This window comes from Cervus canadensis, chromosome 2 (genome assembly GCF_019320065.1).
Source record: "Cervus canadensis isolate Bull #8, Minnesota chromosome 2, ASM1932006v1, whole genome shotgun sequence".
Lineage (NCBI taxonomy): Eukaryota > Metazoa > Chordata > Mammalia > Artiodactyla > Cervidae > Cervus > Cervus canadensis.
The window spans coordinates 79,410,528-79,437,450 of record NC_057387.1 but is presented as its reverse complement, the minus strand read 5'-3'; the positions used below and the strand labels follow the sequence as shown (position 1 = coordinate 79,437,450).

Sequence of the window (26,923 nt, the reverse complement as noted above, 5' to 3'; positions counted from 1 at the left end):
CTTGCATAGTAGATGATGTATCTTGTCTTTTGTGGTTGGTATTTAGTGCCCCCTATTGGCTGTTTAGTTTAAAGCAACACCTTGATTACTGAATACGATGTTCCTTGCAGTGTTATTTACCAAAATAAGAAAAATCAGAGATTTTAAGGTTAAGATAAAAGGTGATAAAATCTGATGGGGCCTGAAAAAAATCTGGATAGAGTCTAGGAGTTGGGTAGAGGTCGTGAGAAATGTCTTTATAACATTTTGTTGTATTTAACATGGGTATGATATTATAGTCAGTATTTTCAGAAGACAGACTTTTCTGATGAGAAGCAACTTGGTTTTTAAGCATATTGTATGTGGCAAAGCCTTAAGAATAGTAGCCGCCCTGGTAGGCAGTGACAGCTGCTGTTTTTCCATAGGGTGGCCACTACATGTGATGACCATGAAAGGAAATAACTGTTACTCATTAAAATAACTCCATTCAGCTACTTGAGAAATCACCTGGTCAGAGAACTCGTCACAGAAAATAAAGTGGTGATTATCCATAATGGGGTATCACCAGAAGTGGGTGGTTTGTCTTTTTATAAGTGACAAGGAAGCTGCCGTTGGGTTCTCTCCTCCAGGAAAAGGAGTAGTAGATTAGATTTAGTGCTCAAAATAACTGGGAAGGCCAAGCCTGAATAAATTTTAGTAAGCAAGCACACCTGGTACTACTTTGTGGTTGAAAGACGGTTGCATTTTGTAGAAATAAGTGCTCACCATGATTTTTCTGTAAAGGAAATCTATTAATCTATTTTCTATTTCCATTATTTCCTGGTTAATCTTCCTTTGAAATGTTTCTAATTGTCATTTCAACTGGATTGCATCTTGAAAACCAGTTCACCTATTTATTTGGCTTAAAAATAGTACTTTTTGATTAGGTGTTATATGATACTACAGAGATGACTTACACTACCCAGTGAAATCATTTATTTGCTTTTGGTATATTTTACTGTTGCAGTTTTCTCTGAGAATGTTTAGTAATTATTAATAAGAAGTAATGCTGGCTGCTTTCTGTGCATTTCATGAGGGGAATAAGCTATTATATAGTTTCCCTTCCCCCCCAATAAAAAAGCGTTCCATCAAAAACTGACATCCTAAATGAAGGACATAATGGTACAGCTTATTTATTAGCGTGTCAAACTTAAAATGTAATGGTTTCATATTTCAGAATGAAAAAGTGTGTTGTGATTCATGGTTTTCGGTGACAAAACAGACAGCTCTTTTACATTACTGCACTGATTGCCTCTGATATACCACTGTACTTTTTTTTTTGTTCCTTTCTGTTTTCTTCTTATGCAATAGCTCCCTCTACTTGAAAATATTGGTGTAATTATAGTTTAACACTGTACTTTATTAGTGAGTTCCCATGACTATTTTTACTTCCAATCCTCTTGATAAGTATGTGGCGTTATACAACAGAGTATGTTAGAAATTTACCAAGAATCTCTGACTTGGTAGTGGAAATGCAAGGCTTAGTTAAGGAAAGTGAAATAAATTGTTTGAAGGCATTTTTCAAGGGATTAGCTCTGTAGCCTTTGTTGATTTAAATATGGTATATTTGGTTAAGATTCCATGCAGTATTGAAAATAAGCCTCAATGTCTACAATAGAATGGTATAGAAAACTGCAACAGAAAACTTCAAAAGAACCATCAGCCACTTCAAACAGACATAGCCTGGAACATGGCAAACTCTCACTTTTGTAATTTCAGAGTCTTGCAATTCTAACACAAAAGGTGGTAGTTGTTACTTTCTCAGGAGGGGTTTAATAGAAACTAGCAGTAGTAGAATCTCATGTTTCTGCATCTTGCCTATATGGAACAGTATGTGCATAATGAAACAGTAGGAGCAAAGTACACCAGCCAGGCAAGTGATGGGTTTGTTGTAAGGAATAACGGAATTAATGATTGTCAAGCACTTAGAACACAGCCTGATACATAGTAAGTGCTATATACCAGTATTGAATGAAATAAAAAAATGATAGTATTGCTATAAACTGGATCATCAGCCAAATTTATTTATAGAGTTTTAGTGTTATTTTCTGTGCTTAATGAAAAGAAAGAGGGGGCCCTCCCAATGGATGAGGGCCCTCCCAAGAAAACATTGGTTTTATTTATGAATTGATATTCATTTTCTCTATATTAGAATAGTTTTTGCCTAGGAGTATCTATACCATGTCATAATTTTAGGTTATATTATTTTTAAACATACTTTTGAAATGCAGTGGTATATGCCATGATTTTCATTTCTTTTTGGAATTTAAATGATTTAGTGAGAAGATTTTATACTGGTTGAGTGCTGAAGAATGGAGTATCATTTCCCATAATACACTTCTCTTGGAACTTACCTATTGCCCAAGAATGATAATAGAATGGCTTGTTTTAGGTCCATATTATGACTGTGCTTCAGGACATTAGAGTCTTTCCCAACTCTACCTACACCTTTTGTGCTGTGTCCTTAGCCACTCAGTCATGTCCGACTCGTAACCACCCCATGGACTGTAGCCCACTGGGTTCCTCTGTCCATGGAATTTTCCAGGCAAGAATACTGAAGCAGGTTGCCAGTTCCTACTCCAGGGAATCTTCCCAACCCAGGGATTAAACCTGAGTCTTTTCCCTAGACCTCTTGTGATCCAACAAAATATTAATTACCACAATTTAAAAAAAGAAATTTATATGTATTGCGCACTAACTCATACATACAACTAAAATTGTTAGGTTTATATCTTTATTTTGATACAAGCTGATATTTTTGCAGCTGTATAGAGTCAAGGCTGTATATTATCACCCTGCGTATTTAACTTATATGCAGAGTACATCATGAGAAATGCTGGACTGGAAGCAGCACAAGCTGGAATCAAGATTGCTGGAAGAAATATCAATAACCTCATATATGCAGACGACACCACCCTTATGGCAGAAAGTGAAGAGGAACTACAAAGCTTCTTGATGAAAGTGAAAGAGGATAGTGAAAAAGTTGGCTTAAAGCTCAACATTCAGTAAACTAAGATCATGGCATCTGGTCCCATCACTTCATGGGAAATAGATGGGGAAACAGTGGAAACGGTGACAAATTTTTTTTTTTTGGGCTCCAAATTCACTGCCGATGGTGATTGCAGCCATGAAATTAGAAGACGCTTACTCCTTGGAAGGAAAGTTATGACCAACCTAGACAGCATATTTAAAAGCAGAGACATTACTTTGCCAACAAAGGTCCGTCTGGTCAAGGCTATGGTTTTTCCAGTGGTCATGTATGGATGTGAGAGTTGGACGGTGAAGAAAGCTGAGCACCGAAAAATTGATGCTTTTGAACTGTGGTGTTGGAGAAGACTCTTGAGAGTCCCTGGAACTGCAAGGAGATCCAACCAGTCCATCCTAATGGAAATCAGTCCTGGGTGTTCACTGGAAGGACTGATGCTGAAGCTGAAACTCCAGTACTTTGACCACCTCATGCGAAGAGTTGACTCACTGGAAAAGACCCTGATGCTGGGAGGGATTGGGGGCAGGAGGAGAAGGGGGCGACAGAGGATAAGATGGTTGGATGTCATCACCGACTCGATGGACATGGGTTTGGGTAGACTCCGGGAGTTGGTGATGGACAGGGAGGCCTGGCGTGCTGCAATTTATGGGGTCGCAAAGAGTCGGACATGACTGAGCAACTGAACTGAACTGAGAGAGTGATATTTGAATAGATTTTGTCTCTGCAAGAATACCACCAGAATACTGGACACATAAAGTAGATAGTCGACATACCCTTTCCTGTTGAGCTCTGCTGTATTGCACTTCATAGATATTTCATTTTTTACAAATTGTAGGTTTGTTAATAACCCAGTGTCATCAGATGATGGTTAGCATTTTTTAGTGATAAGGTATTTTCAATTAAGGTATAACATTTTTTTAAAACATAATGCTACTGCACTTTCTATAGAGAGAGTGTAGTATAGTGTAAACTTAACTTTTATGTGCACTGGGGAAATGAAAATACTCATGTGACTCGCATTATTGTGATAGCTGCTTTAATATAGTGGTCTGGAGCCAAATGTACAATATCCCTGAAGTGTGCACACATACATGTCTTAAGGTTATACATTTGTTTTTAGAGAACCGAGTCATCTTTCTATTTTTGCTTGATCTTTAGGACCCCTTAGATCCCACCAGATCGGTGATTGTGATCCGCTCCCTGGTGCCGAATGGTGTGGCAGAAAGAGGTGGAGAACTGTTACCTGGTGACCGTCTGGTCTCAGTCAACCAGTACTCTTTGGATAACGTCACACTTGCTGAAGCTGTGGAAGTGTTGAAAGCTGTACCGCCAGGCACTGTGCGCCTTGGCATCTGTAAACCTTTGGTGGTAAGTGTGGAATTTTGTTAATATAGGAAATGATAATACTGTAATAGTTAAGAACATGGATTTTGGAGACAAATTCATCTGGCCTGAAATTTCTCTTCCTCTGCATATTATACATGTGTCCTTGTGCAAGTTTCCTAATGTCTTTGACTTAATGCTCAGAAAAAGTAATGTCTACATCATAGGATTTTGAGGATTAAAGATGATATTTATTAAGTGCTTAGCCCATTACATACTAGCTGCCAGCATTACTAGTCCAACTACTACTACTTTTATCTTCATACCTTTGGCACAGAATTCTAAGTTCTCATTGCATTCCATATGACATAAATTAAAATAAGCCTGTTTATGTGTTTTAACTTTCATTTGGGCACAATGTCAGAATGGTTCAGTAAGTTGAAATCAGTTAACCATTATCATTTTAATGATATAGCAATGAAATCATAATATAATTTTCTGACCGTCACAGTGCCTTGTAACCCCTAGCATCTAAACTCTGATTTGGTTAAGCCACCCTGATGTCATCTTATTGTTTAATCTCAAGTACTAGGTCAAATCACTGTTTCTTTTTCTTTCTTTTTTTTTTTTTGCAACTTCCCTAGAACACTGTTTCTGACTGAAGTATTATTAGTTATGGTGCTTATTGAGGTTCCCCAATGCCCCACTTTAAAAAGATACTAGTTGATAATTGGTACTGAGGTATTATTGAGTGCTTACTGTATGTCTAGTCAGTATTTTAAGCTCTTTATACACACTAATTTAATCATCACAGAAACTTTAAGAGGAGGTAGTCCTCTTCTTACCACCATTACAGATGAGTTAGTCGAGACATAGAGTTGAGTAACTTACCCAAGATGATGTAACTAGTAAGGGGCAGAGTTGAAGTATGAACTCAGCAGAGTGGCTTCAGACCCTGTGCTCTCAGTCACAGTGCTGTGTATTCCAATTTTAATTTGTTGTCACTAGTTCGGTTTCATGCAGCATGTCTGAAACAGATACGGTGATTGCAATAGTAGAGTGTTGGACTGGATTTCAAGAAATCTGGGCTCTGTTTCGAACTTTGCTACAAGTTAGCCCAGTGGGTCTGAAGTTCACAGAGATGACATAGACATAAGAATCGCCTTGAAGATGTTTAAAATGCAGTTTCCCAGGTCCCACTCTCAGAGATGCTGATTTGGTGGTTCTCAGATTCTCAGGAGTCTGCCTCATGTGAGTCACCAGTGTATTTCTGATGCAGAATTTTGTACTTTGAGAAACAGTGTACCAGTAATTTGGTCATAGGCACCCCACTTTTCTAAGCCTACTTTTTCATTTCTGAAAGACTAAAAAAGACTAGAGAACTGATAAGATCTTTCTTAACTCTAAAAGTTCCTTTATTCTGTGAAATATATTAGCATACTGTGGGCTTCCCTGCTGGCTCAGTGGTAAAGAATCTGCCTGTCATGAAGGAGATGCAAGTTTGATCCCGGTCAGGAAGATCCCCTGGAGAAGGAAATGACTACACATTCCAGTATTCTTGTCTGGGAAATCCCATGGACCGAGAAGCCTGGCAGGCTATAGTTTATGGGATCGCAAAAGAGTTGTATATGACATAGAGACTTAACAACAACAATGAGTGTTCATATAGATAGATATCTGTCTATGTATAATTATATGTTCATTTGTAGACATAGATAGATTCATGTATTACACATAATATTTTTGCATTGGAGAATTTCACATGACCTTCATATATTATTCATCACATATTGCACATAAAGATGCCTATATATTATACCTGTCAGTTACTTTAAGCACTTCAAAATGGAATATGGCACATAGCTAAGGCAAGGTCTTGACTTTATATTATGTATTTGATGTGTGAGTTTTGCCATAGTCAATATATACCATGAGATGCTTGGTTTGATTTTGGGACAGATTAAGGAGGGGGAAATTTGATGTTTTTATGGGGACCTCTTTATTGGTATTTTGGATTGTGGCAAGAACTTTGTCTAGATTTTCCCTGATGATTATTTGCCTGATTATTGGAGTTGCCAGAGGCCTACAGGACCTAAACAGTGTGACTTTACTTTAAAGCAATTTAAAGAAGGCTCAGGCAGTACAAAGAACAGAACTTAGTACCAGCTGGGTGTGGATTCCTGTTCCTATTTCTGGTAGAGGTAGAGCTGCAGAAACCTCGGGACCTTGGAGTCTTGCTCTGACAGATTTTGAAACATGCAATTGTGAGGTAGCTCCTGGCCTCAGCTTCCCTCAGTGGGTATAAGGCTGCCAGGGTGCTGGGGAGTATGAGGCCAGTAAAGGAATGAGAGAAGGTCACTTTCAAGAACACAGAAATTCTTAGTGGAATTACCATTAAGTATTGCTTCTTTAACATCTGGGTTCTTTAAGCAAAACTGTCTGTGAGCTATAAATAACCATGCATGGATCGTCTCTCTGTCTCTGTCTCTTTCTCATGGTCCAGTGGGTGGCCACTTACGTCATCACCTAGTGTTTGCTGAGCATTTGTTTTGTCCTCAGCAGAACTGGGGAGAGAGTGTGACTAAAAAGGTCCAAAGTCAAGTTTGGGCAGAAAGACTATGAATATGTAACAGGAGAACAGAATTATTTTTTATTAAGTCTTATACCACAGGTATAGATATGTACTATCTATATAATATAGATATTATGTAATCTTATATTATAGTCTTATGTAGATACTTATTATCTATATCTTTTCATGTTAACCACAAGTGTGACTTCTCTTTTCCACAAACTCACCTCAAAGGTCCTAGATAAAAAATGAATGAACTGACTTTAAAAAGTGCATCATACCGGACTTCCCTGGTGGCACAGTGGATAAGAATCTGCTTGCCAGTGCAGGGCACGTGGATTTGATCCCTGGCCTGGGAAGACTCCACATTCCACAGAGCAACTAAACCTATGTGCCACAACTACCAAGCTCGCGCTCTAGAGCCTGCGAGCCGCAGCTGCTGAAACCACGCGCCACGACTCTGGAAGCCCACGTGGTCTAGGGTCTGTGAGTCACAACTGCCCAGCCCGTGTGCCAGAACTGCTGAAGCCCGTGCAGCCTAGACCTGCACACCCCAACTATTTATTGAGCTCACATATGATATCTGTGAAGCCTGTGTGCCTAAAGCTTGTGCCCCACAAGAGAAGTCACCACGATGAGAAGTCTGCACTGCAGTGAGAAGTAGCCCCCACCCACCACAGCTAGAGAAAGCCTGCACAAAGCAACAAAGACCCAGCACAGCCAAAACTAATACAAGAAATAAATGAATGAAAGACATTGTATCTTCAGAACTCACAGGACAGAACTGCCAGTGGAGTTATTGAGCCAGACAACTGTGGGTTTGGCTTCGTTCTGTGATTTGCCAAGCTATGTGTCCTTGAGCCTATTATCTAACCTTACCAGCTCCTACTTGGAACCATGTAGCACGCTAGTTTAGAGCGCAGGCTCTAAAACCAGATGGCCAGTACTCAAATTCTGGGTCTGTAACTGAATAGTTATGTAACTTTGAGCAAATTACTGTGCATCTGTTACTTATCTGTAAAACAGGGTTATTAAGGGCACCTACTTCTCAGAATATACATATTTAAAGTTCTAAGACCTGTACCTGTGATGTACATATACATAAATATATATATTTGCTATTATTTTTATGCAAATATAAAATCCTGACCTAATAGAATAAATAAATAGAACTGGTACTAAGTTCTTAATATAAAGATTAAGCTGAGACAAAGCATGTAAACGTGTCTACCATGGATTGTGATGTATCCTTAGGACTTGGTAGATAGTGGCTGTGTTATGACCTGGGGCTGATGCTAAGCTGGTGAGCACTAGGATGGTTGTCCTTCTTCTGATGGGGAGTGGCTCCATTGTACCATTGTTAAATATTTTGAGTATCATCCTGTATAAACTTAGGCATTTCTTAATATTAAGGTCTGTTCCTGGGAAAGTGATTTTTTATTTAAGGAATCCCTAAAGTGAATTAAAAGTTTGGGAAGTTTTGATCTGAATATGGCTTTTTTTAAAATTATTAAAGAAAAGTTTGGTCTAATGAAACAATGTACATTAAGTACTATGTACTTGCACTTAATGGAAAGATGAGAATTAATTTGAAAAACATTTGAAACCAAAATGTTTTCTTCAGTACAGAAGTGCTTCTTTGGTTGCCAGAGCTGGGGGCTGGGAATGGGCAAAATGGGTACAGGTGGTTAAAAGATACAGACCTCCAGTTATAAGTCCTAAGGATGCAAGGTACAGCATGGGGACTGTAGATGACAATACTGTGTGGTGTATTTGAAAGTTGCAAATGTTAGCTAAGCTTTTCATGGTGATTATTTTGCAACATATACATATACCAAATCATTATGTTGTATACTTAACACTAATATAATGTTGTAGGTCAGTTAGAACTCAATAAAAAATAGGTTCATGGTTTACAAAAACAGTTCTTCAATCATACTAAACAAATTTAAAATTCTTCTGTTTTCAGGAAGGTGATAAAGAGGAAGAAAGTCGCATTTTACTTTCAAGCAATAATGAAGACAAGACTGAAATTTCAGGAACAATTCATGATATAAATTCATCTTTCATACTTGAAGCACCCCAGGTATTTAGTACATTTTCCCCCCATTTAAATAGTTGCTATTATAAAGAAGACAAAAGCTTGTTCTTACTGTCTTGGCTAAATAGAAACAAATTAAATAGTCTCCCCCTTTAAAGTTTTTTTTTTTAAACTGAAATCTTTTCTCTTTTGTATCACATTGCCTCCGTAAGTGACATCAGCTAGGTATAAGGCATTTTCAAAGAACAAACATACCTGACTTTATATCACTAATACACTCTTAAAATTTTGAGAGTAGAGAGAGTTTTGAAAATAGACCTGCACTTAAAATGCTATAGAATAAGAGCTATACTAAAGAACTTATTTTTTTTTCCCCAGAAGAACTTCTTATTGAATACTTTCTAAAGAAGAATTTTTTAGTCAAACCTTACTTTATGCTTTAATATTAGAAAGTGTATTTTGAAACTTTTCCTTTTTCATTCTTAAAGTGAATTGTGTTTATTTTGCTTTTAGCAGTCTGAGGATGATTTTTCTTAACTTGATAACAACTGTCTTGATATTCTTTGTGTAGTTTGTTGACAGTGTCTAAACCTGATATGTAGTCCTGTAGTGTCCATTATGTTTTTTTTTCAGTTTATACATTTTTTGTTACAATTTCTTAACTGTGTGACATGTTTAAATATACCTTCTAAATACAGTTTTTTCTTTTTTAAAATAACTAGGTTATAGTATTTGCCATGCTATATTAACTTAAAAGTGTCACTACAATGATGTTTAGCTGCAACTGAGGAAGCAGTGGGAAGGTGTAGATTCTTTTCATGAATGTACATTTATTGATATTTAATGAATCGGATTTAAAATAGGAAATGTCATTGATCCTTCAGAGGGAATTGGGCCTTATTGTGCTTAGCACCCTCAGGTCCCCTGAAGTTAGGTCAAAGGCTCAGCAGACTCATATATTCTTCAAGTGTTCCTAAGAACTCAACAAGGTTTCTGCTCATGTGAGGGAGACTATCTAGCTTTAGTTCTATATTCTTGCTCTTTTGATTAGCTAAGTTTGAAATTAATTGAAGAGCATATTGTATTCATTCCTTTTTGTTTTATATTATTCATGCAAATGCAAAAATTAACTTTTGTTAAATGGTGTATTATAAGAGAGTCATACTCAAAGTAGTTGCACATATTCCTTATATCTTTATAGAGAAGATTTTGTAAACATTCAAAGAGCCCATGAACTTCTTTTGAGTTACATAAGCCTGATATTCCTGACCTTTTAAGTCTTTGCTTTCTTCTGAGATGGTATGAAGTGTATCCATACTTATGTATTACTTTTTATATGAGATGCATGAGTTAAACATTCAGCTTAGCAGTTTAACAAAACTCCTTCTTCTGAGAATTTTCAGGTGGTTAATGTGTAACAAACCTTTTAGACTAGTCAGTCACCTTGCCAAAGGCAGATTGTTGCCTCTTTTGGTGTTTCCTTTTGGAGGTTGAGGTTTGTGTGGCAGTAAGGTTATATTTCTCCTCTATTGTAATGGAGAGCTGTTCGGGTTAACCGTGCACTGGCATATAATACCGTTACTGCAGTTATGCCAGGGGTTAATTTTCCAGTTAATGTGTAGAGTGCAGCTTTAAGACAGAGTTTAAACTTTTGTTTTGTTTTGCAATTTTTATTCACAGGGATTTAGAGATGAGCCCTATTTTAAAGAAGAGCTTGTGGATGAGCCATTTCTAGATTTGGGAAAGGCTTTCCAGTCCCAACAAAAAGAGATAGACAATAGCAAGGAGGCCTGGGAAATGCATGAATTCATGGTCCCTAGGTTGCAGGAGATGGGTGAAGAAAGAGAAATGCTTGTTGATGAAGAATATGAGCTCTATCAAGACCAACTTCAGTCCCTGGAGTCGTATCCCTCATCACACATTCAAGAGGCTGCTCCTGTTCCGTCCATGGAGGAGGTTCACTTTGGTACACAGTGGTTCCCGGGTCGTGAACTGCCCGAGCCTCAAGAAGCAGGGCACGTGATGAGCATGTACCCTCAGGACATGCAGCAGTGCGGCTGTAGCCCAGGAGAGATGGTAAGGGATTAGAGTGCATCTTCCGCATCCTTCCTGACTTCTCCCCTCCCCATCTCTGTCCATCAGTCGTGTAACTTTTAAACACACGAACACAATTTAATGAATCTTTTCATCATCGAACACTGTTTTTTCAAAAATGTACCAAACAGTGTTTTGTCTTTAACTAAAAGCTCATCATTTCTTTATTGTATAACTTCTAGTTGGATTCAATAATCTATAGTTGCTTTGCTGTTATGATGTGGTTTTTGTTGTTGTTGTTTTTAACCTTGCTTTTTTAGTGATGTTTTCCTCCTGATACCCATTTCAAGGAAGAGTTCTTTCATCATTTGTGATTAAAAAAAAAAAAAATCCCCTCAGGGAGATATAGCTCTGTATTTCTCACATAACATGTTTGTCAAGGAAAATCAAGGCAAAATTGATTAAAGATCTGTTATTTCTGTCTTGCTTATCCACACTGTCCTCTGTATTATATACAATACTAAATAGAAAGCCACTGAACTCTAGAAAATTATTCTTACATTTCTGATACTGCCTGTTGACAACTTGGCAGGAATGCATTGTATTTACTAGGTTTTCTCTTGCTATTAAATCACCAATAAACTTATTTTTAACAATAAAATTAGGGTTAACTGGTCACCAACTGGAATCTTTCAGTAGGGATGTTTTTAATGTTTTATTTTTGCTTATTTCCTGGCCCAAATTAACTTCAGAGCAAATGAAGAGGAAGTTTTGTGTATGGAGTACAGAGCAGCAGGTTCGGAACAGTACGCTGCCCTCCTCAGCGAGGTCAGCAGCTCCCCTGCAGTGATGTGCAAAGCGGCCTTAGCTTGTTCTCTCCCAGGGCAGGTAGAGCTGGGTTTTGTCCTTGCCTCCCTTCGACCTTCCTCCCTTTTTCATTTCATTATGGGTCTCTCTGCTATGCAAGATGCTGTGTTTATGTATTTAAGGAACCCTTGAGGATTACCCTTGATACTGGACTCTGGGCAGTCTACCAGAGAACAGATGTTTTGGAATTATGTGAATCATGTGGGCAGAGGTGACAGAATCACCTGGTATGTTGCTGTTGACACTGGTTCTTTCTATCTCCACCAGTCCCACTCAGTCCCACTCCTGTGTCTGTTAAGTGCTTGACCTCAAACAGAATATTTAGTTATATGAAGCAAATTATGAGTATATAAATAAATACTCTTGTTATGTCTGTTTTCTTCTATAAAAATAAATTTTTCCCTTTATTCAAATATAAGACAACCTGAAATATAGTCCCATTTTAATATATAAACTTTTAGAGATATAGATGAATAGTATATTCATACTTTATATATTTAGTTAAGTGTCCTAGTAAAATATCAGGTGTTTGCCTGTTCTTGCATTTAGTGATAGAATTTTACTCATATTCCTTCAATGCATATTTAATGTCAGAGTCTACATTATTATTAGAATCCATACTACCAGTCAAAATTTATTCTCATCTCAAGTATCATTGTATAACATTAGGTTTTTAAAAAATTCTTCTTGTAAGTTTATATTGATGACCCAATCAATCCACAGAGTAGCCACTTCCTCTATTATTTATCAAGCTCATTATAAAGCTTGCTGAAACAACATTCAGTGCTCACAGTTTGAAGGACACAGTTCCTAGTTACTAACTTTGTTAAATTTCCCAGCTGTCTGATTCTGCTAGGTAACCTGTAGGAAACTATAGGCTCCTTAAACTGGCATTGATTAAGATTGTTTTAGCCCTAATGTGTCTTACTTTCTCTAAGTAATTATATGTTCCTGCTGTGGGGCATTAACTCTTTCTTTTAAATTGAAGTATAGTTGATTTGCAACGTTTGTTAATTACTGCCGTGCAGCAAGATGATTCAGCTATACATACATTGTTGTTATTCAGTGGCTAAGTTGTTGTGTGTGACTGTTTGCGACCCCATAGACCGCAGCATGCCAGGCTTTCTTGTCACGTTTTTAACTATTCTGCTCCATTATGGTTTATCATAAGATATTAAATGTAGTTCTCTGTGTTATACCGTAGGACCTTGTTGTTGTATCCATTCATATATGAAAGCTTATATCTACTGACTGCAACCAGGAGGAGGGTCATCTCTTCCCCAACTCCCTTCCCATTGGCAACCACCAGTCTGTTCTTTATGTCCATGATTCTGTTTCTGTTTCATAGATAGGTTCATCTGTGTGATATTTTAGATTTCATGTCAGTGATACCATATGGTGTTTACTTAGTGTGATAATTGCTAGTTGCATCCATGTTGCTGAAAATGGCCTTATTTTGTTCTTTTTTATGACTGAGTAGTATTCCGTTGTATGGATCTAAACATCTTTATTCATTCATCAGTCGATGGACATGTAGGTTGTTCCCATGTTTTGGCTATTGTGAATAGTGCTGCTATGACATAGGGGTGCATGTATCTTTTTGAATTATAGTTTTTCTGGATATATGGGCATTAGCTATTTTTCCCATTTCCCATCCATATCCCACAGTGATGAGTGTAGGTGAGGAAAGAAAAACATTTTCCTCTACCTTCCTAGGTTCCTTTGGCTGGGGCCCTGGAAATCAAACTGACAAAAAACAGATTATCAGAAAGAACCAATTTATTAACACCTGCAGCATGCATATACACAGGAAAAACTCAGTGATAGGTCACTCAAAGGAGGGATTAGAACTTGGGCTTATGTAGCATCTTAATGAAGGACAGTACATTTGTAGATGAGTGTCAAGATAGAGGGAATGGGATTCAGGCTTTTAGGGTTAGCTGCTGTGTGAAGGTAAATATTATGGGGGAAATTGATGGACCATAAGTGTTGTTTTAGTAATGTTTGTCATATATATTTCTCTTAGTGTCATCTCTGAGGTGGAAAGAGTCTAGAGTCGTCTTTGGTGATTGAGAACCAGGGGAGGATAGGAAACTTTTCTGTGTCTCTTCTTTTCTTCAGCTCAGAATACTCTCTCTGCCAAAGTGACATATTTCTGGGTGGAATATCCTGATCCTCTGTAACAGTTGTGCCCACATGATCAGGATGGGCTTGGATCTTTATTTGTCTTACTGTCATTATGGTGGACTCCATGGTGATCATTTATTATTTAATATTATAAGCTCTGGGTGAGTGGATTTTAAAAACACAGTCACATGCCTTACAAATATGTAATTCCCGGTACTCTTCTATTTAGAGGGTGTCCTCTAGAAGGCAGTGAAACATTATCATTCTGTCTTCATTATATTTGATAATATCTATTTTGGGCTACAAGTATAGCTATGTTTGTGGAGTGCAAATAGTACCCAACTACTTATAAGCTTTTCTTTCTCCACCACACTCTTATTCCATTTTAGTTGAAGGATAAAACCATCAAGGTTGATAGATCTGGTTCTTTATTTTTAGTTGTGATCAAATATACATTATATGAAGTTGACCATTTTAACCATTTTTAGGCTTACAGTTCTCATGGAATGAATATACTCACATTATTGAACAACCATTACGACCACCCATCTCTAGAATTTTTACATCTTCCCAAGTGGAGACTCTGTACCCAGTAAACAATAAACTGCTCATTCTCCTTTTCTTTTATCCTCTGGCAACAAACCACAATTCTACTTTCTGTGTCTAAGAATTTGACTGTTCAAAGAACCTCATGTAAATGGAATCATACAATATTTATCTTTTTGTGTCTGACTTATTTCACTTATTGTGATGTCTTCAAGGTTCATACATGTAGCATGTCAGCCTTTTCTCCCTTTTTGAGGCTGAATAGCATTCCATTGAATGTATATACCCCATTTTGTTTGCTTATTCATCAATTGATGGACATCTGGGTTGTTTCTGTCTTTGGCTATTGTAAACAATGCTGCTGTGGACACTGCTATACAAACATCTGTTCAAAACCAAATTTTGGGTGGTACACACCCTGGAGTGAAATTGCTGGGTCATGTGGTAATTCTGTTTAATTTGGGGGAGAATCACGTACTGTTTTCATAGCCTCTGTGCCATTTTACATTCCTGCCAGCAATGCATGGATTTTCTAATTTTTCCATATCCTCACTAACACTTGCTTTCTGTTTTTTAGATAGGTGTGAAGTGGTAGCTCACTGTAGTTTTGATTTGTAATTCTCTATTAGTGACATTGAGCAAATTTTCACATGCTTATTGGCCATCTTCAAATATTCTTTGGAAAAATGTCTAAGTCCTTTTCTCTTTTTGAAAATATCTGATTCTTTTTGTCTGAGACTAAATTTATGCTCTCATTTTCTTCTCTATTTAGGAAAAAAACTGAATTGATTTTTCTAAAGGTCTAACCTTTCATATCCAGTGTATTGAAACCTCAGATTCAGGTCTCAATTCTTATTCCTCAGTTACCTAATTGCCATTAATTAAAAGAAATAACCAAATGGTTCAAAAATGATTGTAAATTTTTTTCTTTTTAAATACTCAGTGGCTCCCATCTCCTCCTAGTCTCTGCTCTAAGAAGTTCTTCTTGTTTTATTCTAGACTGCTAACTAGTCATATTTCCTTTCTCACCTCTATTTAATATTTGAGTTGAATTCTATGTACTCTAGGTTCCTTTGGGTATCTGATATAGTTTTATACTCAAGTATATTCATAATCTATTTGATAAAATCTAGCAGTATTTAGTACATCGGCTTATGAGAGGTCTTTTTCTTACTATTGAAGTGTGACCTGTATAATCAGGAAAAAATGTGGACTGTTGTAAAAAATAAAATTTATGTTTTTGTTTTGGACAACCTAAATTTCCAACAACAGAGAATAATACAGTGCTATTAACCTTAAATGAATTAAGGCAGTGAGTGGTCCCCAATGTTTTTGATACCAGGGACTGGTTTTGTGGAAGACAGTTTTTCCACGGACCATGGTGGGGGGATGGTTTCAGGATGATTCAAGCGTATTACATTTATTTTGCACTTTATTTCTATTATTATTACATCAGCTTCACTTGAGATCATCAGGCATTAGATCCTGGAGGTTGGGAACCCCTGATTGAAGGTATATGTCTGTGGTGGCCATATGTTGCAATTTAATTTCATACATATAAATGTTTTTTTAATATCATAATAAAATACATCAGTGAAGATTGTATGTTCTGGAAGATTATAACTTTGGAAAACCATAAAAGACATGTGAACAAAAGGAAGACAGGGAAAGCATAGTAACTACTGACTGCGCTTATCTGTGAGTTTTAGGTTCGGGGAACAGGTTGTTTATTAGGTAGAGAAGAGTGTAAGGGAGGGCATAGCAAAGGCTTAGAACTATGAAAATTCACCAGCTATTTCTTAAGGCTGTGAAAATTCACCAGGTGTTTCCAGATCAGCAACGAAGCTATTTAAGTTGTGATCCAGCCTGATCCAGAATGTAACATGTATCAACCATTGACCTTGCTTGCCTTGATAGATCTTTTATTCCTCTACCTTGGTCAATGTTTATTTTAATGCATTTATTAATGTTTATAAAATAATTTTTTGTTAAAAAAATCCAGTGTTTGGAAAAAACAGATTTTTACTAGCCTGTTCTCTTGCAGATATTAAGTTGCTAGCATTTGTAACTGCTTACCACAGTATAAAACGTTACTTGAGAAGGCCTGTTTGCAGGGCCAGTTTTCCACTGTCATTATGATCTGGGTTGAACAACATTATGGTGTTCCACATTTTATCATAAAGTGCTAATGCATTTCTGTTTTTCTTCCTCTCGAGATGAAAGAGAACTTTGGCATCGATTCCCTCTCCATACCGTCAACTGAAGGAAACACTCAACAAGGCAGATTTGATGATCTGGAAAATCTTAATTCATTAACAAAGAGTAGTCTGGATTTAGGTTTGTGATTTTCATTTCTCATAAACACAAGTTACATTATTTTGCAATCTTTCAGTTTTATTTGTGCGTATGATGAATTTTACTGTCATATATTCATTCATTATAATATTTTGAATTGAAATCTGCTTATTAATTCATCTGTTTCAAAATATCTGGAAAAGTAATGTGACTCATATTTCAACTTAGAGCTTTCAGATTCTGCTTTCAGTGAGGGCTGCATTTTCCCTGCCTCATTTTGCTTTTTATTAGCTGTGTGGATTACAACTAAAACTAGTGCCATATACTGAATCTGAAATAAGTCTCTACTAATATATATTAAAATCTCTGATGCTATTAAGTGATACTGTTAGCTCATTGAATGGGGTTGTTAAATATTAATAAAGAGAGACATATTTTAAACATTTATGAAACATTTTTATAGCCATATATTACAGTCAATTTTGGTGCATTAATAACTTAGTTTCCATTAAAGAATCCTAAAAGTATAGTGCTTCTCCTTGCCTCTTCCCATATTGATTCTTATATATTTTTGAAAACTTGACTTTAAAAAGTAATATTTCCTTATCCAACACTGCAATATCAAATGTCATTGTAATATTAAGATTCCCTAGGAGAGACTCAAAGTATTGGGATTTATAGAGTCGTTGTTCAGGATTTATGCTGTCCTTCACCTGTTTTGACTCTACTTATAGAAAAAGTCTTTCTCTTTGGGCAGTTCTTGTGTTATATGATAATATATTGTTAGGAGAGAGAGATACCTGTTGAAAGTTATGTAACTGTTTTATATGAATTCAACATTCTATCAAGTAAAATCTAAAAGAATGGGATTCTTTTAATGTTATTAAAGATTGAAGGCATCTATGAGATGATAACAATTGCCAGTTCCCTGCCAGTCAGAACACATCATGAATAGTTAATTTAAAAAATTAAGATGGTTAATTTGAATATCTTAGATTAAGTGAGTCTATTCAATTTTTCATAATGTATAACTGATTGTGGCTAGGAGAAAAATGTAATTTTTTCCACAAAAATTCTCCTTGTATACTGTTTTTTGCCTTTTATTTTTTAATCCACCACATTTCTGTGCCCTCTTTTATGGCACAAATGAATGAATTAATGTGTTTGATTGCCATTGATATTACTAATTTATAGTAACATCCAGCATTGTTTCAGATCAGATAATTTTGTTGTGGAGAGCTTCCCTGTGCATTGTCAGGTGTTTAGCAGCCTCCTTGCCTTCTCATGCTAGATCCCAGTGGTATTCCCATTCCTAGTCATGATCAAAATCAAAATGTCTCCAGACATTGTCAAAAAGTCCCTTGGGAGACAGAATTGCCCCAGGTTGTGACCCATTCACTGTTTTATACTGTCAGGATTGAAAGCAATGGGCTGGAAATATAGGGTGAGTGTTTGTGAAGAGGGACTTTGGAGTTAGGAGTAAGACAGGGGAAGGGACTTTGTCCTCATGGGATGATTCAACCTTCCTCTGAGCCCTCCTCTAGGTATCATCTAAGTGACTCCAAAGTTATTTCCTCTGACGTCTGCTGCCTGCATGAGTTTCCCAGGGCCCTGTAACAAGTTACCACATACCTGGCAGCTTAAAACACCAGTAGTTAATTCTCTCACTGTTCTGGAGCCCCTAAGTCCTAAATTAATATGCTGTGCTACTTCTGTTGAAAGCGCTAAGAGTTGGACACGACTGAGCCACTTCACTTTCACTTTTCACTTTCATGCATTGGAGAAGGAAATGGCAACCCACTCCAGTGTTCTTGCCTGGAGAATCCCAGGGACGGTGGAGCCTGGTGGGCTGCCGTCTGTGGGGTCAAACAGAGTCAGACACGACTGAAGCGACTTAGCAGCAGCAGCAGCTACTTCTGAAGGCCTTGGGAAGAATCTATTCTTTTCCCTGTCCAGCTTCAGGTGACTCCAGCATCTTTTGGCTTGTGGCTGTGTCATTCTAATCTCTGCCTCCATCCTCACTTGGCCCTCTCCTCTTCTCCATGTCTTCTCTTCTTTTGTCTCTTATAAGGACATGTGTTGTTGGATTTAGGGCCTGCTTGGATTGTCTCATCTCAAGATGCTTAATTTAGTTACATTTGCAAAGCCCTTTTCTCCATGTAAGGTCTCATTTATAGGTTCTATGGCAGATATATATATCCAGGTGAACCATCAATCAACCTACTGTACTGCCTTAATCTAATATTTGGCAAGGCACTTGGATTCTATTTTTGGAGATTATAGCTTTAGGTATTAAGCTACAAATGTATACCTTAGGCCTGTCCTCACTAGGAAAGTGTTCATAACCACATGTGTTTTGAAAAATTTTTCAACTATCAGTGAATTTATTTTTGAGCATTCATAGCAAAAAAAATTTTTGAGAGCTGCCAGAATGCTGTGTGGCAAGTGCAAGTACTTGGATTAATGATAACCATGGGTGAACTGAGAAATTATTGATACAGAGTCAGTATAGTTTCAGTCCCAGGTCCCTCAGTACTAAGCCGTTAATCTGCTATGTCACCAGGCAAACCACCCACTTCTCCAAGCTTCCCCACTTCCGCAACTGTAAATGGTGCAACTGGGCTAAGTGTTCTATAAGGCCTTTTTCAAATCTGTAGCTCTTTGACTACTCTGTTAGTAACAGAGACTTTAAGAGTTACTTATAAGCAATTGAATTATTTTTGAAAACCTATATGTAAAGGGCTATTCTTCACCCTGTACTTAATCTAAAATTGTTGTTGTTCAGTCACTAAGTCATGTCCGACTCTTTGTGACCCCATGGACTGCAGCACGCCAGGCTTCCCTGTCCTTCACCATCTCCCAGAGTTTGCTCAAATTCACGTCCTTTGTGTTGATGCCATCCAACCATCCCATACTCTGTCGCCTCCTCTTCCTGCCCTCAATCTTTCCCAGCATCAGGGTCTTTTTCAGTGAGTCAGCTCTAAAATCAGGTATCCTCAAAGACAGAAAGTAGTTCTGTTTCCCAGTCTGATTGGCCCTACCTAAAATGGGCCTCCAGTGAACCTGGATGAATTTCTGTCATTGCACCCAGAGTCAGGCACACTTGTGAATTCACATACTGGTCTCTTACAATAAGCTTCTGGAGGGCAAGGCTTATGTCTGATTGTGTTACCACAGTGGGTGCTCAAGAACTGTTTCTTGCATGAGAAGGTGATATGCTGCTCGTGTGTGGTGATTTAACAGCATGCCAGTTCTGACATGATTTAATGGCATGATTTATCAGTATGCCAGTTCCCTACCTATTTTTTTCTTGTCTGGTTGCTACCTTGTACAGCAACCCCTTTTCTGCACGGATTCTTCTTGCCTTTATTTTGTTTATCTTTCTCTTCTTGCACCTCACTAAGTATAGACCTTTTGGAAATTACTCCCATTCCTCTCCTGGAAGCATTAACTTCTGTTTATCCAGGGACTTTTTTTTTTTTTAAACTTTCCTGTTTCCCTAACTGTGTTTTTCTGTTGTGGCTGTTACCTAACAACCGCACAGGCCCCAAAGGATGTGATTTATTTTACGGGCTCCCAGATGCCATGGGGCACCTGACGAGCAGGCCTGTGAAGTCGCCTATGTCAAGCACGGTGCGAGAGGAGAGATGTGTACCTGAGCACTGCCCAGGAGGAGGAGTGGGCAAAGGGCATGGGCAGCCCTGTGTGGAGCAGGTAGTGAAGAGTTTTAGGCAAACTACAGCGTCCTGTGAAACTCCGTGCTGTAATTTAATAGGCGGCTTTACCAGTGTAGCTGGATGGGAATTAGCTCTGCAAATAAGCCAGTTCTCTGTTCTTTTGACGCTCATTTGAGGCCATTTCTGCAGAATCTCCATCCCACCCAGTCCTTCCTAAGGGGAAGAGTAGACATAGGGGGCTAGAGCAGTGGTGCGTGTCTATGGATTTGACTGCATGCATGAATGTGGGCCCAGGGGTGGGCTGAGGGGTGCCTGGCGGTGGGGGAGAGGCACCTCAGACTTCCTTTAATACCACCTGAGTGTTAAAGTTACTTTCACCCCTCGCTTCAGATTCTCTGATGTATTTCCTATACTGTATTAATCAGTGTTACCAACTGATCAGATCCTGATTCAAAGTGTCTAGACAAGATAAAAAGCAGAAGTATAAGTGAGTTTACTAGAAAATCTGTTCAATATGAAGACATGGAAAGTTTAAGTGATGGTTATAGGAGAAGTTTTAGAAGAGTATCTATATCTCCTAGTGATCATTTTTAATTTTCTGATAAGCCAGGTTTCCAAAATATACTATAAATGTATGGATTGAAGGGAGGCATTTGATGCACCATTTTTTATATTTGTATAACATAGTGAAGAAAGATTGGCTGGGAATTGTAATGGATTAGATGTAATGGACACTGAGGAGTATCCTAAGAGCGATGAATGGGTTTATGCCAGCCTGCATGAAGGTCTCCAAACATGTACCATAGCACTGCGTGCACAGCCCTGCCCCAGTTATTCCTTTTTTTTGTAATAGAAAAGTGACACAGATGACATGTTAGGTAAATTCACACATTCTAATTGGCAAAATTCCTCGGCCTGGAATTCCCCATCTATAAAATATGATTGCTAGTGTCTCTTGTAACTAGTTTAATGTGAGAATTAAATAAGATAACAAATGTAAAAGAATTTTGGAATTTATAAACAAAGCCCCTTCAAAAATGTGTTTTCATTTGATTATTTGTTTTTCTGTGGAATTTTTTTTTAAGTCAGTGAAATGTTAGTGTGTCTGTAATTGAGACAGCCTAGATCAATGAAGGAAAATTTGTAGTAAGATAAGGAGATAACTGAACCGAACTGAACTGAAGGAGATAACCTCCATCGTAAAGGAGATTAGTTTTTTTTTTAATTGAAAGATTCTTTAAATTCTACAGTCCTTTACATTTTAAAAAAGTTTCACATAATCCAATAATAACCTTTTCCCCTCCATATCCCTGTATTGCCTCCCTGATTCCGTCTCTCCACTGGTAACCACTAGTTTATTCTCTATATCTGTGAATCTGCATCGCTCTTGTTTTATTTGTTAGTTTGTTGTATTTTTTTAGATTCCATGTATGAGTAATATCATACAGTATTTGTCTTTCTCTTTCTGACTTACTTATAAGATTCTTTTGATAAAAGATTCATATTGCTGAAATAATATCTTTTCACTGAAGCCATGCTTAACATTGTAACTCTCTTCCACTGAAGCCATGCTTAACATTATAACTCTCTTCCACTGAGCAATCCTTATTTCCTTTCCTTGCAGATTTTTTTTTTTAACCATAGTACTGCCACCATCTGACATGTTAAATATTTTGCTTATTTAGTTTAATATAAATAAGTCTTCTACCTGAATGGGGCCTGCCCATGTAGATATCTATAACTCTTTGTTGAATGAATGAAGAATGAATGAATGTATCCTGTGCTCACCAACATCTGGTTTTGCTCTTTAGGCATGATGATTCCAAATGATGTGCAGGGTCCTGGCTTGCTTGTTGAACTTCCTGTTGTGGCTCAGAGAAGGGAGCAAGAAGATTTGCCTCTATATCAACTCTCCAGGACTCAAGCTGTTTCCAAGGTTTCAGCATATGCAGGAATGTTGTCTTCTAGATATACCACTGATGCATGGTATGATATTATTTCTCTGCATCTTCACATTATAAAGTAGCTTTCTTTTAACTTCTATTAAAAACAATAACAGGTCATGTTTATGGTGGAATATTTATAAAGTGCAGAAAAATATTTTGGATAAAACCTACTATATTAAATGATTACTGTGAGAATTTCCCATACTTAAAATTGTACCATATATATAATTTTGTATTCTCGCAGTTGTGTGCAAAATGGATTATGTAGAGTTTTTAATCAGATAATGGAGGTTAATTAAGAATTTAACAACTCAAGCAAGAAATACTTGAGGGCAAATTGAGGAAGGATTGCACTTAAGAGTTGGAGGGGCTATAGGAATTGTTGACTGATAACATGTGGGAAGTGAGAAGGAGAAGATGACCTGTGTTTCTGAATGGAGCAACTAGATGGCTAGCAGGACCATTAATTCTTTGGCATAAGATTGTAGGAGCATGAACAGGTTGAAAGGAAAATGATGAGTTTAGTTTGGGACATGTTGAGGGTTCAAGTATCCATAGAAAAATGAAGTGAAATGGAGTTAATTAAATACATGCCTCCAAGGATTTGTGCTGAGGTCTACCCTGATGTGGATACTTGGGGAACAAGATCAAGTGAAGATGAGACTTCTGGATTTGAATAGTCATTCAGGGGAGGCTCAAGTGATAATAGAACAGGGCCAAAATTGGAGTCCTGCAAAGCAGCAAAATTAAGGGCAGGAATGGAGGAAGAAAACAGTGAAGTGGAGTGAACAAAAGGTAGGAGGAAATTGATGAACTGGAGGTTGATATAGAAACCAAGAGAAGAGAGCATTTGAACAAGAGGATCATTACAGACTAATACAGAGAAAGGTCATGGTAGATAAAATGGAAGTTTTCCTGGGACTTGATCACATGGAACAGTTTCATTAGAGTGGAAATCAGAGAGTAGTGGGTTGAGAATTGAACAGAAGTCAGAAATTGGATAAAGTAAGAGCAGACTAGTGTTTTGAGAAACCTGATCATGAAAAGAGGCAGAAAGAATGCATGTTACCTAGAAAACTGGAGGATATTGTAGGACTGGGGCAAGGGGATATATACACACACACACATAGATTGTAAGTGTGAAAGATCCAGAAAAGGAATATGTAGATGCTAGAAAGTGGGTGATTAAACATAGTCCCTGGAGAGGGTGGAGGGAGAGGAGGACATGGCACACCTAGAGAGATTAACCTTTAATATTTGATAGGAGGAAGCTCATATTCTCCATGGGCTCAGGTGCCAAGAGTGAAAGGAAGACACAAATACAGGCATTGTTAGTGCCTTGAGGACTGGAATCCGAAGTTTTTACCCTACGGCCTTGGGTTTTTTTTGTTTTTCTGTCATTTAGAAGAAAGATTATTTACTCAAGATGATGGGGTGCTAGTAAAGTGGGCCATAAAAGGAGAGGTGTCGTAATAGAGATTAGCTTTTGAAACAAGAGTAGGAGAGTAAAGACCTACTGAATAGCATAGGTGAGAAGGAATTTAGGAAAATATTGATTCCCTTTTTGCAGCTTCCCAGAGAGTGAGAGAACGAACATCACCCCCTCAAGTGTGATATCTGTGGCTGAGAATCAGAGCTGCTAAAGAACAGAGGAGGTTGAGAGAACAGTGAGGGAAGAAGTTAGGTTGTGGGCGGTTTCTTTACAATTTAAGGAGATTTTGTGGAGGGTGATGGGTAGTTTGGCTGAGGGGGCCTTGGCAGCGGGGTGTGGGGACAGAAGCTCATCGGAAAGAAAAACCAGTGCAGTGTAGCACTGTGAGTATAGGACAGGAGAAGCAAATGAAAGAGTTGGAGGTATTGCGGAATGTAACAGGGATGAGAAATAGGGTAGGATTAATTGGCCTTAATGCTGTTATTTATTTTTTATATTTGAATATAGTTCACCTACAATATTGTGCTAGTTTCAGGTGTATGGCAAAGTGAATCATCATGCATATTCATATATCCTGCTAAGTGAAACGAGTCAGACAAACACAAATATCATATGATATCACTTAAATGTGAAATCTAATAAAAATGATATAAATGAACTTATTTACAGAACAGAAACAGGCTCACAGATCTCAAAATCAAACTTATGGTTACCAAAGGGGAAATGTGGCAGGCGGCGGGGGGAGTGATAAATTGGGAGACTGGGATTAATATATGTGCATACTACTATATATATAGAACAGATAACTGTGGGAACCTACCGAATAGCATAGGGAACTCCACTGAATGTTCTATAATAACTTATATGGGAAAATTAATGCTTTCATTTAAACCTTAGTCCAAGAAAGATTTTGTCTTGTTATATGAAATGTCTTAGACTTACGTCACTTCTCTGTTCAGCAATCTGTGACCTTTGCCTAGAGTTTTAGATAGAAACTTAATAAAAGTTGTTGTCTGGGCTTCTGCATAGCTTATGTCTGAGTGGAAAGGAAAGACTGGTAAGTCCAACTAGTTGGAGAAATTGGTGACTTTTTACTCAACAGACCTGGACCAATGTGTACAGGGGAGGAGCTGACAGGCCCAGGGTCCTAGTGCAAGGGATCTAACCAGTTCCCAGGGGAACAGAGTGTTAAACAACCATGAGTTTGTTTCTTTAGGAGAGATGCCTAGCAGTGGAAGTACTGGAAGAGTTAGGAATATGTTTCGACTTTTTTTATGTGGTCAAATTACTTTTCAGAGACATTTCCGTTTTTTAAATTTCTCTTGTGCTGAGTGTTAATAATGGACTCTGGCCAAAGAATTCAGAATTGAAGCTGCTTTTCACATTATAGAATTATAAGTGTAAATTGGAAAAGATTTAAACAAATTTCCAAACCTACCCTTCCGTCCTTGTGCAGAAGATGAAACATTCCATCAGTTGTGTCTTACTCAGTTTTCCCAGAGAGAAGAGGTCCACTTTACTCCTAAAGTGAGCACTTTGACAAGCTGATTTCTTGTGTTGGCACAGGCATTTAAGGGCTCCAGCCTAACCTTTGTCTTGAGAGATCAGTCTTGCATTTGAATGTTTTTTTTTTTTTTGGCTTGCTGTCATAGATTCAGTGTATATATTTCAGTCTCAGCAGGCTCCAGAAGTGTTCCTGTAAATCATACTACCCCTTTTAATCTCTCAGGGTATGCCCCATGGAGTTAGGTTCATAGATGAATATTTATTGCTACTCAGAAGACTTCCTGAGTAATGCACAGATTCCTTTTAGAATATAGTTTTTCAGATCATCAGGGTGTCTGCTAGTGCTAAATGCTATTTTACAGTTTCTTTGCATTAATTTTTGCATAGGACTCAGCAGAGTTATTTTGTTAGTATTCACTGTGCTCTTGCATAAGCCAACTTCTCTTCGCCTCCAGGACTAATATTAAGAGGTCAGATGCACGCTGAAAGTGAAGATCTCTAGGAAGGGAGAATGGTGGGTAGACAGAGTGTGATAACTCTGAAAGGAATCTAAGTGATCTTGTTCTGAGTATTCTTCTTTCTTCATAAAGTTCCTTGAGATGATGTTTTCAGAATTCACCTGGCTTCAGTCTTTTTCTTAGTCAACTCTGTCATCACTTGCTGCCTAAAGACATGGGTGTGCCCATTAGTGGGGAACACGATATTTCTCAGACTAATAGGAGATGTGCAGTATAGTACTGTGCTGCTGCTGCTGCTAAGTCACGTCAGTTGTGTCCGACTCTGTGTGACCGCATAGACTGCAGCCCACCAGGCTCCGCCGTCCCTGGGATTCTTCAGGCAAGAACACTGGAGTGGGTTGCCATTTCCGTCTCCAGTGCGTGAAAGTGAAAAGTGAAAGTGAAGTCGCTCAGTCGTGTCAGACTCTTCTTGACCCCATGGATTCCAGCCCACCAGGCTCCTCTGTCCATGGGATTTTCTCGGCAAGAATACTGGAGTGGGCTGCCAGTACCTTCTCCAGTATAGTACTGTGGTGCTGTTCAAATATGTTCTCTGTTATTTATGGCTATGTGACCCTGAGAGAGTTTCCCTTGTGTCTGTATTTCCTCACTTGTAAAATAGGTAGTTCTAAGGTTCAATAAAGTGAATATAAAGGATTTCATATAATGCCTTGAGCATAGTAAATGTTTAATGAAAGGCTGGCAGTGATGCTAGATGATAGTGACAAACTCCTGGCCCTTGAGGTGTATCTAGGGTATTCATTGTTGCTGAGTTTATTGAAACACTCAAGGAAGTTGTAGTTGTTTTGTTTTGTTTTTTTTTTTTTTAGATAAAATAAGATCACATCACAGTAAGTAAAACAGGAAAGATGTCAGAGGCTAAAAACTGGGAGGATGATGAACTTGAGGTGAAAGGCATATTTTAAATTGAAAAAAAAAAAAAATCGTAGGGGTGTGTGTGTACTTAGTCACTCAGTTGTGTCAGACTCTTTGCGCCCTCATGGGCTGAAGTCCATCAGGCTCCTCTGTCCATGGACTTCTCCAGGCAAGAATACT

The 26,923-nt window shown here is 37.9% G+C and overlaps 1 protein-coding gene across 6 annotated transcripts in view; it reads left to right on the top strand.

Moving 5' to 3' along the window:
- Nucleotides 1–26,923, top strand: part of PATJ (PATJ crumbs cell polarity complex component) — a 361,174-nt gene that overhangs the window by 94,880 nt on the left and 239,371 nt on the right. For all 6 annotated transcript variants that reach the window (XM_043461136.1, XM_043461135.1, XM_043461132.1 and 3 more), the window contains exons 18-22: nt 4,163–4,372; nt 8,869–8,985; nt 10,621–11,016; nt 16,731–16,851; nt 22,298–22,472. In XM_043461136.1, coding sequence (XP_043317071.1) covers nt 4,163–4,372; nt 8,869–8,985; nt 10,621–11,016; nt 16,731–16,851; nt 22,298–22,472 — 1,019 coding nt within the window. The remainder of the gene's footprint in view (nt 1–4,162; nt 4,373–8,868; nt 8,986–10,620; nt 11,017–16,730; nt 16,852–22,297; nt 22,473–26,923) is intronic.